The following is an 11878-nucleotide window of genomic DNA, read 5'->3' as shown; positions in this document are numbered from 1 at the left end:
GTTGCAGTCAGCAAGCGTTGACGTGCGGCCCCAAAAATCAGAGAAAGGGCTGGCACAATTGAAGGCTAAATCTCTTTTGCCAGTTGTTAAAGTTGACGCCTTTCTTGCCGATTGCCTATTCATAATATGGTGATTGACGAAAGAGGCCGTCGATTCAAATGTCAATCAAGATTGCGCGTTACGTAGCGCTGTGCCCGTCACATTCTAGTCGTATGCTCGTATGCAGTGCACGCAGACTATTGCGACGGGCGCTAATGCAATTTAACTTTGATCTACTACATCAGATGGATCCGGGAGGAAGAAAACTGGCTCAGGGAAGAAACGGGCAGTTTTCGTTTGTGCGGTAACCTGACGGGCACTTGGTAAGTCCCCCCACTTTTCATCTTCTTTTTCTTCTTCTTCTTTTACTTCAGCTACGGCCACTTCAAAGCGTCCCCTTTTTTTTCTTTCTTTTTTGGCATGTGGACACAGGCACTGCCCGAGCGACCACGTCTGTTTGCCCGGCTTGGGCAATAATCCCAACTTTGGTTACACCAATTTCGACACGTTTCCGTGGTCGATGCTGACCACTTTTCAACTGATCACGCTCGACTATTGGGAGAACATTTACAACATGGTGTTGGCCGTTTGCGGGCCGTACACGATCGTCTTCTTCATGATTGTCGTCTTTTTTGGCGCCTTTTACCTCATCAACCTGATGCTGGCCGTCGTCGCCATGAGCTACGACGATGAAGCGGGATCCAACAATCAGGTGAGTCAGCCACACACACACACACACACACACAATAAAATAAAAGGAAAGAAATCGAATTAATTCGACGGATGGCCGAAAACCGGTGCGAAATTGCAGGAGAAAATCAAGACGCTGACCGACTACCGAGAAGAGTCGACGTTCAGCTTCGATCCGGGCAAGTTGCCGCTCGTCTTGCTCGAAAAGGGACACCACGCGGACCAGGCGCGACAAAAGAAAGCCAGGATGGATGCCAGGATGCTGGCCAATCGGAATCATCTGTCGGGCATCTCCGGCATGATGGATGAAGACGACCAATCGCCTCCCCGACAACATCCTCACGTGGCCGACTTGGTCTGGGCCTTGGCCAAAAGCGAAGCTGCCAAATTGGAAGCCGCCAAACGGGAAGTGTCTTGCCATAAATTGGACGCAGCATCAGGTGATGGCCCTCCGCTCGTCATCTCGGTCCATCAGACCGCAACGACGCCGCCGCCGCCGCCGCTCATGGAGGTGGCCAAGGTCAAAACGACACCCAACGAGCGGCGGCGGCGGCCTGCAGTCGTGACGACGGTAGCCAAAGAAGAAGAAGAAGAAGAACCGATGAGTTTCAACCTGGACATGACCCAATTCAACTGTCCCCCTCCTCAACAACAACAACAACAACAACAACAAAATTGCGTTTACGACGCGGCCAATGTGAACCCGATCAAACATTGCGACATTGACCCTTTAGCGGATGGCTGCGTCCTGTTCCAGTCGACCCATTTCGCCAGCTCGTTCAACACGGACGTCGGCTACTCGTCAGAGACGTCACGGGCGCCCAGCTACCCGAGCTCGGTCGTCTTTAAGCGGCGCACCTACACGACCAACAAGAGCATTTCGCAAAACTATTCGAGCTTGACGGAGAGCATCGGCAGTCAGCCGGCCTGCGACCTGGCCACGCTCGAAGGCGGCCTCATGGAGCGCAGTGGCCGATCGCCGGCGACGACAGATAAAGCGGCGTCGTTGCCTAGCAACGGCTCCGATCCTCGTCGCCTTTCCTACAAACGGGCGTGTGATCCCGACAAGAGATTCTCGTTGGGTTTCGACTCGATGACGAGGCTGTCGGCGTGCGATTCGGCCCACGATTTGAGCGTCAACAGCGCCGGTGTTTTGATCGGAGGCAGCCAGCAGCAGGTGCTGACGGCTGCCAAAGTGGACGATTCGAAACGCAAGGGCAAAGAGGAGAGACGCTTGCAAAAGTCGAGACAGCCGAGCAACGATCCGTCGTGTTCGTCTTCGACGTCGTCAGGCCGCCACCACCACCACCAGCACGGGACGGAGGCAACGGAGACGGACGATCGATGGCTGAAGCGCAGACAAAGTTATCAGAAATCATCGAAAGGCAATCACAATCACCGGATGAATCATCTTGGCCATCAGGAGGCGCCGCCAATCGGTGAGCAGAACGGCGCACGTCCAGACGAGCCGGCCATCTTCAGTTTGGAATGTTACCTGACCTGGTTGCGAACCTTGCGCTCCATTCTGCAGCGCGTCATTCAGAGCCCCTGGATCGACTTTGTCATCACGATCAGTATCGTTTTGAACACGGCCTTCCTGGCGGCCGAGCATCACGGCATGAGTCCCGACGTCAAACACGTCCTCGACGTGGGCAACAAGGTAAACAAACGATTTCCACCACGTGTTCCATTATCAGGCCCTCTGAAAATCAATTGCTCGATTGTTTTGTTTTTTTCTTTTTGTTTGTGCTGTTTCTCGTTTTGTTTCGTTTCTCGTTTTGTTTTCTCTATCGGTTGGCTCGCACAGGTTTTCACTTCGGTTTTCACGACCGAGTGTATACTCAAGATGGGCGCCCTGGGCACGGATTTCTTCCGCAACGGCTGGAATGTCTTTGACTTTGTGATCGTCCTTGCCTCGCTCGTTGATCTTGGCCTGGAAATTGTTAACGGCCTTTCTGTCCTGCGTGGCATGCGATTGGTCAGTGTCTCCTCTTTTTTTCATTTTCCTTTCCTTTTTTTTTTTGGGTTGTCTATTTTGGACGCGCCACCTCCTCTAAGGCGCCATTGCGTCAGCCAGTTGTTGTTCACTTTCCTATGTTTTCGGCGTTAAACAAATAGATGCGAGTGCTGCGTTTGGCTCAATCGTGGACCACAATGAGAGTCTTGCTCTCCATCATCCTGTCGTCACTGGGAGCCCTGGCCAATTTGACTTTTGTATTGGCCATCGTCGTCTACATTTTTGCCGTCATTGGGATGCAACTCTTCGGACGCGACTACACGCCAGAGAATTTCTACCCCGATCCCGTTCCGCGTTGGAATTTCAAGGATTTCTTCCATTCGTTCATGATGATCTTCCGCATCCTTTGCGGGGAATGGGCCGAACCGCTCTGGGATTGCATGCGAGCCGAGAGAAAATATGTACATGTGCTGACATCTTTTGTCTGCCAACTTTTCATTCGTTTTTTTTTGTTTTTGTTTTCTAAAAGAATTAATTGTTCACTTTGTTATTGCATATCTGCCCAGGGCTCTGAGATTTGCTTCTCCATCTTCCTGCCGGCCCTAGTCATGGGCAATTTTCTGGTGCTTAATCTCTTCTTGGCCTTGTTACTCAACAGCTTCAGCTGCGAGGAGCTCAAGTCACGCAAAGAGGCAAGTCTCTTTATATCAATTATATTATTACATAATAATAATAATATCTAATGGGGGGCCGATGTGAATGGAATGGATTCAGGAAATCAACGAAGATTCCAAACTGGTCGAAGGACTGAGAAAGATCCGCACGATCGCCAAAGCCACTCGGACGCTGGTCAATTTGAACTCGTTCGAACGCAGCGAGAGCGTGGCCAGCAAACGCATCCAGCTGGCCAGTCGGTCACCCAGCTGCGTCGCCCTGGCCCACAATAGGCTGGCCACCCCCAATGCCAACATCAACGTTTCGCCGTCGAGAGCTCGAAGCGCGGCCGCAGGAGCCGTCAGTCTGGCTTGCAGTTTCGACGACAGCGTCAGTGTCCAGCTGCGATCCGTCTACGGCTCTGCCGAGCATCAACAGCAACGCGCCGTTTGGCCGTCTGAAACGAAATTGGAGGCCAGCGGATCGCAGCAGCCGCCGTTCGTTGTGCAGGAAACGCAGAAAGACGCCGACGAGGTCGAGTTTCAGGAGCCGATCGTTCACGAACCGCACCACCACCACCACCACCACCACCACCGTAGCGGTGCGGATAACATCGCCGATTGGAGCATTTTGATTCCGACCGTCTTGGAGGTGGTGCCACCTATCGAAGCGGCCAAATTGGCGCGAGAAGACACGCATTCGATCGTGTTGTCCGGTCAGGAGGAGATGCCGGAAGAGCCTCCCGACTGCATCCCGTCGTCGTTTCACGACAAGTGCTGCTGCTGCTGGCGCAATCCTGGCTGCAGTTGGCTGGCCACACCGTTGTGCCGACGCTGGGTCGCCGGGCGCACGGCCCTCCTCCGGGTGGTCAAACACCCGGCCTTCGAGTGGTCGATCCTCATCCTGATTTTCGGCTCGAGCATCACCCTTTGCTTCGAGGACATTTATTTGGAGCAGAATCCGTACTTGATGAACATCTTGCGCTGGACCAATATGGCGTTCGCCATTCTTTTCGCCCTCGAGATGATCATCAAGTGGTTCGCACTCGGTCTCAAGTACTACTTTTCATCGGTGTGGACGGCCCTGGATTTCGTCATCGTCACGGTGTCGGTCATTAGCGTGGCTGTCGAGGACTCGGCCAACTTGTCGGCCCTCAGGTCGTTGAGGACGTTGCGAGCCCTTCGACCACTTCGGGCCATTTCTCGATGGCAAGGCATGAAGGTACTGCTTTTATTTTTAAAATGGATGTCTTGTATATTTCAGTCGTTTTCAATGGCCAAAGATTGTCGTCAACGCGCTCATGTTCGCCATTCCGGCCATCTTCAACGTGCTGCTCGTCTGTCTCGTCTTTTGGCTCGTCTTTTCCATCTTGGGCGTGCAGCTGTTTGGCGGCAAGTTCTACAAGTGCATCGATGACGAAACAGGGGAACGCTATTCGCCACAACTGATCGATACCAAGGTGGACTGTTTGAGCCGCAACTTGACGTGGACAAATTCGCCCATTCACTTTGACCACGTCGGCCACGCCTATCTGGCTCTTTTCCAAGTGGTCAGTTTTTCTGTTTGCTTGCGTTGGGTGCTATTTAAACGTGCCGTTTTGTTTGTTGTAAATAAATAAAGGCGACGTTTGAGGGTTGGATGGAAATCATGGCGGATGCGGTGGACGTGCGCGGAGTCGATTTGCAGCCGTCGTACGAAGCCAATTTGTGGGCGTATCTCTATTTCGTCGTCTTCATCGTGTGCGGCGCCTTCTTCACGCTCAACCTCTTCATCGGCGTCATCATCGACAACTTCAACATGCTCAAGAAACGAGTAGGGTTTGATTTTCATTTGACGTTTAGACGTTTGACGCTTGAGGTTTGACGTTTAGACGTTTGACGTTTTCCCTGATTATTAATTACGACACGCTCTAATTCTGATCACAATGAAACCAGTACGAAGGCGGAGTGCTGGAAATGTTCCTGACGGAGAGCCAGAAGCACTACTACACGGCCATGAAGAAGCTGGGACGCAAGAAACCTCGAAAGATGATTCGACGCCCCATGAATCCTTATTTGGCCCTCTTTTACGACATCGCCATGTCGAGGCGGTTCGAGATCGCCATCTTCATCATGATCTTCCTCAACATGGTCGTCATGGGTGTGGAACACTACGGCCAACCGCCCGTCTTTACCTTCATTTTGGAGTTGTGCAACGCCCTTTTCACCACCATGTTCGCCCTGGGTACGGACGTTATCATCTTTGCCTTCTCAATGTATTCATTCTACTCTAATATTAAATGCGTGTGCGACAATCGCGCAGAGGCCGTTGTCAAGATGATTGGACTACGTCATCATTACTTCACGCTGCCGTGGAATTTGTTCGATTTGTGCCTGGTCTCGTGCTCGGTCGTCGGCCTCATAATGGAGGACGTTCTCAACGAGTTCCCCATCTCGCCGACCTTGTTGCGAGTCGTCCGCGTCTTCCGGCTCGGGCGCGTTCTTCGTCTCGTCAAGGTACTTGTAGGCCATTTTTTATTGCACGGCTGGGCTCTTAGGTGCCATGCGTCCATTCGTTGTTGTCGTCTAACGATCCATCACTTGTTACGCTGCACACGGCCATCTTGAAGGCAGCCAAAGGCATCCGCAAACTTCTGTTTGCCTTGATCGTCTCCTTACCGGCCTTGTTCAACATTGGCGCCCTGCTGGCCCTCATCACCTTCATCTACGCCATCATAGGCATGGCCTTGTTTGGTCACGTCACCCATTCGGGGGCCATCAACGAGATGGTCAATTTCGAGACGTTCGGACGCAGCATGTTGCTGCTCTTCCGGCTGATGACGGGCGCCGGATGGAACGACATCCTCAACCCGTTGCTCATCCAGCCGCCCTATTGCGACATCACCTACCATAACTTGCCGTACGGCAACTGCGGCAGTCCCATCCTGGCCACGCTTTATCTCGTCTCGTTCATCGTCCTCTCGTCCATGATCGTCATCAACATGTACATCGCCGTGCTGTTGGAGAATTTCAACCAGGCCCATCACGAGGAGGAGCTCGGATTGGGCGAGGAGGACCTCGAACGTTTCTACGCCAAGTGGTCGCGATTCGATCCTTATGCCACGCAATTTATCGCCTTCGGTGAGCTGTCGGATTTCGTGGCCAGTCTCGATCCGCCGCTGGGCATTTCTCGGCCCAATATGGCGGCACTCGTCAATTTGGACATTTTGATCGCCAGCGGTGACCGCCTCCACTGCCTCGACATCCTTCACGCTCTCACGCGTCGCGTTCTGGGCGACGTCGAAGACACGGAACATTTCCGCAAGGTTCGTTTTCTTCTTCTTCTTCTGCTGCCATTTGTTCATTTTTTTGTGTACGTTCAAAATGGAAGTTCAACTTGTTTTTTTTTTTGGTTTTTTTGTAGCTTCAAGAACAAATGGACGAGAAATTCAAAAAGCAATTCCCCAACCGACGAGAATTGGAAATTGTTTCGTCAACGGCCAAATGGAAACAGCGGGACACTGCCGCCCGCGTCATCCAAAGGGCCTATCAACTTTTCCTAAGGTAACAATTTTTATTTGCATGGCCGTTAGTTTGTAGTAACTTGTCTTAACATCGCAACTCTTTCATTTACCTCCCCTTTCCCTCCCCCCTTCCCCCACAAAAAAAAAACAAACAAACAAAAACAAAAAAGACGCAAGTTGCTGGCCAGGAAGAGGATGGAAGAGATGCGCGGCCACGTTCAAACGCAAACTTCGTTCTCCATCGATTCGACCGATTCCTCTTTTGCGTACGAACCGGATCGCCTGTCGCTGCGCTCCGTCCTCAACCGCATGTCGAGCCTCTTCCACACTTACCTGGGCGGAGGCGGACTGAGTCGCCAGAGTAGCAGTCGGTACGGCGATTCTCCCAGTCCCATTGGATCGGTCGCATCCGGTGGCGGCCAAGCGTCGCGCCAGAATTCCACCCGTCGTCGCTTAGGGTCCGGTGCTCATCCGCCAAAGAGTCGCCCTCACAGCACTTTACTCGACGTTTTGGTGCCCGGCTCCAGACGGTCCAGCATTTGGTCGCTGGGAACGATGGTCGTCTCTGCGCAGGTACAATGTCCTCTTTCCTTCCGCCGCTTGTTCCATTTCTCAATTTGATTTGATCGTTTGAAACGGCAATGGATACCGGCACGAAAAGGTTCACAACGAATGTTCAAATGGTCAAAATCACCAGCCGCAGAGCAACGGCCAGACGACGAGTTGCGGCAACCGGCGCGCTTCGTTGGCGATGGCAGCCAGTCCGCCCGACAATCACGCAGACGGTGGCATGACGTTGCGCCACGGCGAAGTCTTTCCACCTCAGTCGTCGTCTTCGTCGTCGACGACTGGCGACAATGGCGGGCCGTTCCTATCGCCCCCACAGCAGCGATCTGATGTGATAGTGAAATTAACAGCCGCCAGTTTAGATTCCGATTTGAATATGTAAATGTGTTGAGTAACGAGAATGTAGGATGGCGTGTAGACATCTGTTGACAAAAAATAGCAACAAAAAAACGGATTTAAAAAAACAAACAAAATGTAATAGTTCAATTTAAAAACAATTTTCGGACCCCTTTCCTCAGAATAGTTTATTCTAATGTGTAAACTAATCGTTAATAATATAGGACAATTCGTTATATTCTATATCTCCAATGTACAGTACGATTGTTGTCCGAATGGTGAAAATCACATTTTCATTCTCTTCTCCTCTTCTTCCCTTTTTTTTTCATTCCGTCTTTTATCTCTTTCGATTTATCTCAATTGATTCCCTTTTCATTTTCCTCAAATTAACTATATAGCTCATCTTCAAATTCTACCTATATAGATATATAAATAATTCTCTACTTCACCATCAACATCTACATACACTTTTTTTTTTTCTCTCTCTAATCTAATCCACTCTTATCTTTACATTCTATCGGCAATTTTCAGTCTGATTCTGACGGCGAACGAAGGGAGAAAAAAAAATAACGAATATTAAATCTAAGATTTAAGACACGCCAATGGAACGTTTTTGCTTTAGGGTCGTCACTGTTCATTTGTGTGTGTGTATGTGCGCGCGTGTGTTGACATGATGAATTTAAAACAAAAAAACTTCCAATCTTTTAAGAAAAAGATTTCCAGATCAACACAGTATACATTTATAGAGTAACACGATACATCGTTGGGCAGCAGCAGTCAATCAATCAATCAATATAAACCGATTGCTTAATAATCATGTTTTTCTTTGTTTTGGGATTAGATGAAAATTTGCCGGGCGATAAAACATTTGCTTGTTGATGTTGTTCTTGTTATTTCTAGGTGAAATATTCCAACAACAAAAAAAATAAAATAATAATAAAAAAAAAACGTCTCAACACACTAAATGATGATACTTGTGTTGTACTTGAGTGTATCTATTTGTGTACGTGTGTTACTGCTGCTGCTGCGCGAGCCCGGGAGGAAATCAATACAATCGTAGGCCTTTGCGCATCGTGAGTTGTTTTTCTTGTTTCTGACTTTATTTTATTTGAATTCTAGTTTTTTTCTTTTTTTCCTCCCTTACATTTTTCGTGCATCACATTATAAAATGCGGAAGACTTTGACGATCGTCTTCGTCGTTTTATGACTTGCTGGATAGCGCATCTTGAGAACCATGAACAGAATCAACGGATAAAGCGATTAAAAATCAGGCAATCAAGGCAGCCTATCAAAAGTAGATTGACGGAGGTTCTCTTGCTTGGATGCATCCATTATTCAAGACGCAGACTATAATAGCCACCAAGGTTGTCATCAGTATTCGAAATTGCCGCCTTTTTACTTCACGACATTTATTTTACAACACCATAGGCAAGCTGCTGAACGATGCGATTTACAAGCAAAGTGTCTGCCTACGCTCTTTTGCACGTATCCAATATCACCGATATTCTGCATGCCTGCGTGATCATTTCCCGGTGATGTAACTTGTCATTTTCCTAGCACATAAGCAAAGACGCAACAACAAAAAGGCTGCGCGGTCTGCGAATGGGGAAATACTCGGCCGTTTTTGTTTTGTTTTTTCTTTCCAAAATGGCTCTGCAAAACTGCGGTCGCTCTTTCTTCCCATGCCAGTTGACTGTGCAGTTTGTTTAACCAAGAAGGCCACTATGCCATATGATGTAAAAGCATCAGCCGAATGATGTAACAAGCACGGAAAAACGTCCTGTCCCCCCACAGTGTCCATCGGGACTTGAAATATTGAGCTGATTTTTTCTCAGATGAGTAGGCGGCCAAAAAGACGATGACCCGGACGTGTTCGCTGATGGTTACGTGGCATGCACGCAATATGTAGCCAATTTGCTTTCGTTCTTGATCTTCATTAGGACCAGCTGGATGTAGCACGACCTAACATGTGCGGCAGCAATCCTCAAGAGTCTCCATGACGCACCTGTCTCTGCTGCACACAAAGGCGAACGTGAAAGCCATTATTGTTGTCGGCTGTTGGCGACAAACAGCAACTCTTTGATATTCTCTTCTGACGCAATCTGCCAAAGTCAAGTTCAAAGCAGCTGCACTGATCATCAGTTTTTACGCTCGCATTTGTTTTTCGCTGGAAATAATACACACAAAAAAACATGTATCAAAATAGAGATTTTTGTTTTGAACAAAATGGCGAGCTTTTTTCGTCGTACGTAATAGTCTGCAGCAGACTTACTGTACAAGCCGTTTCGAAAGCGGTGTGAATTGTTCTTTCCGTCGAATGCCGCCACCAGTTTAAACCGCAATCCCAAATAGCGTCTGCTGGCGACGTAACAAACACAAAAAAAGCTGAAAAATAGCCCTCGAGCCCATATGCTCTTGAGCTAATGAGGTTGTTGCAGTAAAGCGACCAGCAGACGTGCCTCTTCCATACGATTTTTTGTCCCCTTTTTTCTTTCAAAGTTTCACTTCGCAGACAGCAATTGTCGTCAAGGTCTTATGGCTTCTTCTACTTCTTCTCATATGAACGTAGGTATTCGTTTGTAGCTCTTACAAAAGCGATGTTATTGTAGCATAAAACGACGTCAGTTGGCCAAGGCGATATTACTTTTCAATCTCTTTGTGTGTGTGTGTGTGTGTGTCTTATTTACACGATACATCTGATCAATATTTTCATCAGCCATTTTTAGAATGTTTTCGACTGCATCGGTCCTCCAATTAAGGTCAACGGCATTATTCGGTTTGCTCTTGGCATGCTAATGTCGGGATTGCAGTCGGTATTCATCGCTCGACATCATGCGGATATCGGTGGATCACGCTATTCGGAAAGATATAGTACATATATTTTCTTTTCTTGTTGATGGTTTCGAGCTATTGTTTACGAAACGTTGCGAACGCCAGCTGCCACCTCTTGATTGTAACACCTACTAAAAGAAAAACGAAAAAAAAAACACATGTATCGTGAATCCGGATAGTACAATTTCTTTCTCACACGAATTCAGCCCTAATTTGTTTAAAGTCACGCAAAAACGAATGATATGGTCACGAAGCGTGAGTCATTATGGTTACGTCACTCAGTCTACCAGATAACACAACTTTATCATAGATACCATACAAAGTATAAACAAATCCTTGTATAAGCTAAAGCAACAGGTGCAGGAACGTGTAAGACTGCTACACATGCCCGTTAATTGCAACACATTTTTTGTTTAAATTGGAAAGAGGTATCACTGTAATAGAGCTTAACTTGTTTCCCTACATAGATTTGGCCTGTTGTGAAACAATGACACATGATTTTGCAATGTTGGTATTTACCGAACTGTTCGGCATTTGAAATACCATGCAGACGACCGTCGATGTGTAAGCCATTAAAACTTGAATGCTACTTTTTTATCAGTTGGATTTGCCAAGGCAGACTTTATTGGACCCTTCATTACTATATTATTCGTGACAATTCACCTTCAATCACACGAGAAAAACAATTTCGTCCATACCTTAAGTTAAAACGTACATTTGCTAGAAACAAAATGACCTCTTACCTGTTCTCAAGTCAGGAAAACCTGCCATTTTCACACCAACATCCATTTGTGTGCCGAATACGTTTTAACTACGAATCAATAATTTTTTATGGTTTTATTATCTATCATTTTCCTAGTTCCGATTCCGAATGAACGTTCATATCAAAACTAGAACCCAAACTTGCTCACACGTTCAGGCCAATTTACGACATCGGAATTTTTTAATTGGAAAGGAACAGTGCTGCCACCTATTGGTTGTAAATGGCACCGAGAAAGAAAACAACTTTTTCTCCTTGTCCTTGATTTTCAACACTAATAACGATCCGTTTTTAAATGATTATAATTTTAATCACTCTGTTGTTACAACACTAGCACTATTATCAATGTCCATGACTTGTAATGTTGTTGTCATAGGAACCATTTAGAAGTGACTGATAATTATTTCGAAAATGGCCTGCATGCGTCTCGTGATGAGACCTAACAAGATTATGCATAAGATTACAGCTCGTTAAAGAGAAACTGTGAAATTTTCGTGGAAATAAACTGCCCTGATTCAATTTGGCATTACTGTATGTTTCT

General features: G+C 47.6%; 1 protein-coding gene and 1 long non-coding RNA gene across 8 annotated transcripts in view; one reads left to right on the top strand and one right to left on the bottom strand.

Moving 5' to 3' along the window:
• Positions 1 to 8822, top strand: part of LOC116924320 (sodium channel protein 60E) — a 26388-nt gene extending 17566 nt beyond the window's left edge. For 6 of the 7 annotated variants that reach the window (XM_045174798.1, XM_045174800.1, XM_045174794.1 and 3 more), the window contains 15 exons: positions 285 to 362; positions 472 to 751; positions 851 to 2389; positions 2537 to 2707; positions 2848 to 3153; positions 3253 to 3378; positions 3461 to 4561; positions 4623 to 4889; positions 4961 to 5152; positions 5275 to 5563; positions 5642 to 5835; positions 5949 to 6644; positions 6743 to 6882; positions 7013 to 7415; positions 7504 to 8822. In XM_045174798.1, coding sequence (XP_045030733.1) covers positions 285 to 362; positions 472 to 751; positions 851 to 2389; positions 2537 to 2707; positions 2848 to 3153; positions 3253 to 3378; positions 3461 to 4561; positions 4623 to 4889; positions 4961 to 5152; positions 5275 to 5563; positions 5642 to 5835; positions 5949 to 6644; positions 6743 to 6882; positions 7013 to 7415; positions 7504 to 7791 — 6070 coding nt within the window. In that variant the 3' untranslated portion in view covers positions 7792 to 8822. The remainder of the gene's footprint in view (positions 1 to 284; positions 363 to 471; positions 752 to 850; positions 2390 to 2536; positions 2708 to 2847; positions 3154 to 3252; positions 3379 to 3460; positions 4562 to 4622; positions 4890 to 4960; positions 5153 to 5274; positions 5564 to 5641; positions 5836 to 5948; positions 6645 to 6742; positions 6883 to 7012; positions 7416 to 7503) is intronic. The other variant, XM_045174795.1, reaches the window with a different exon arrangement.
• On the bottom strand, positions 8625 to 11853 carry LOC116924323. Its single transcript, XR_004394915.2, has 3 exons — positions 11321 to 11853; positions 10018 to 10708; positions 8625 to 9912 (listed from the first exon to the last, which is right to left on the bottom strand). It is a non-coding gene; the product is annotated as an uncharacterized LOC116924323 (long non-coding RNA).
• Positions 11854 to 11878: the final 25 nt, after the last annotated feature.

The sequence above is a fragment of the Daphnia magna genome, linkage group LG6, assembly GCF_020631705.1.
Source record: "Daphnia magna isolate NIES linkage group LG6, ASM2063170v1.1, whole genome shotgun sequence".
NCBI lineage: Eukaryota > Metazoa > Arthropoda > Branchiopoda > Diplostraca > Daphniidae > Daphnia > Daphnia magna.
The sequence above is the reverse complement of the archived record's forward strand: the minus strand, read 5'-3'. Positions and strand labels throughout refer to the sequence as shown.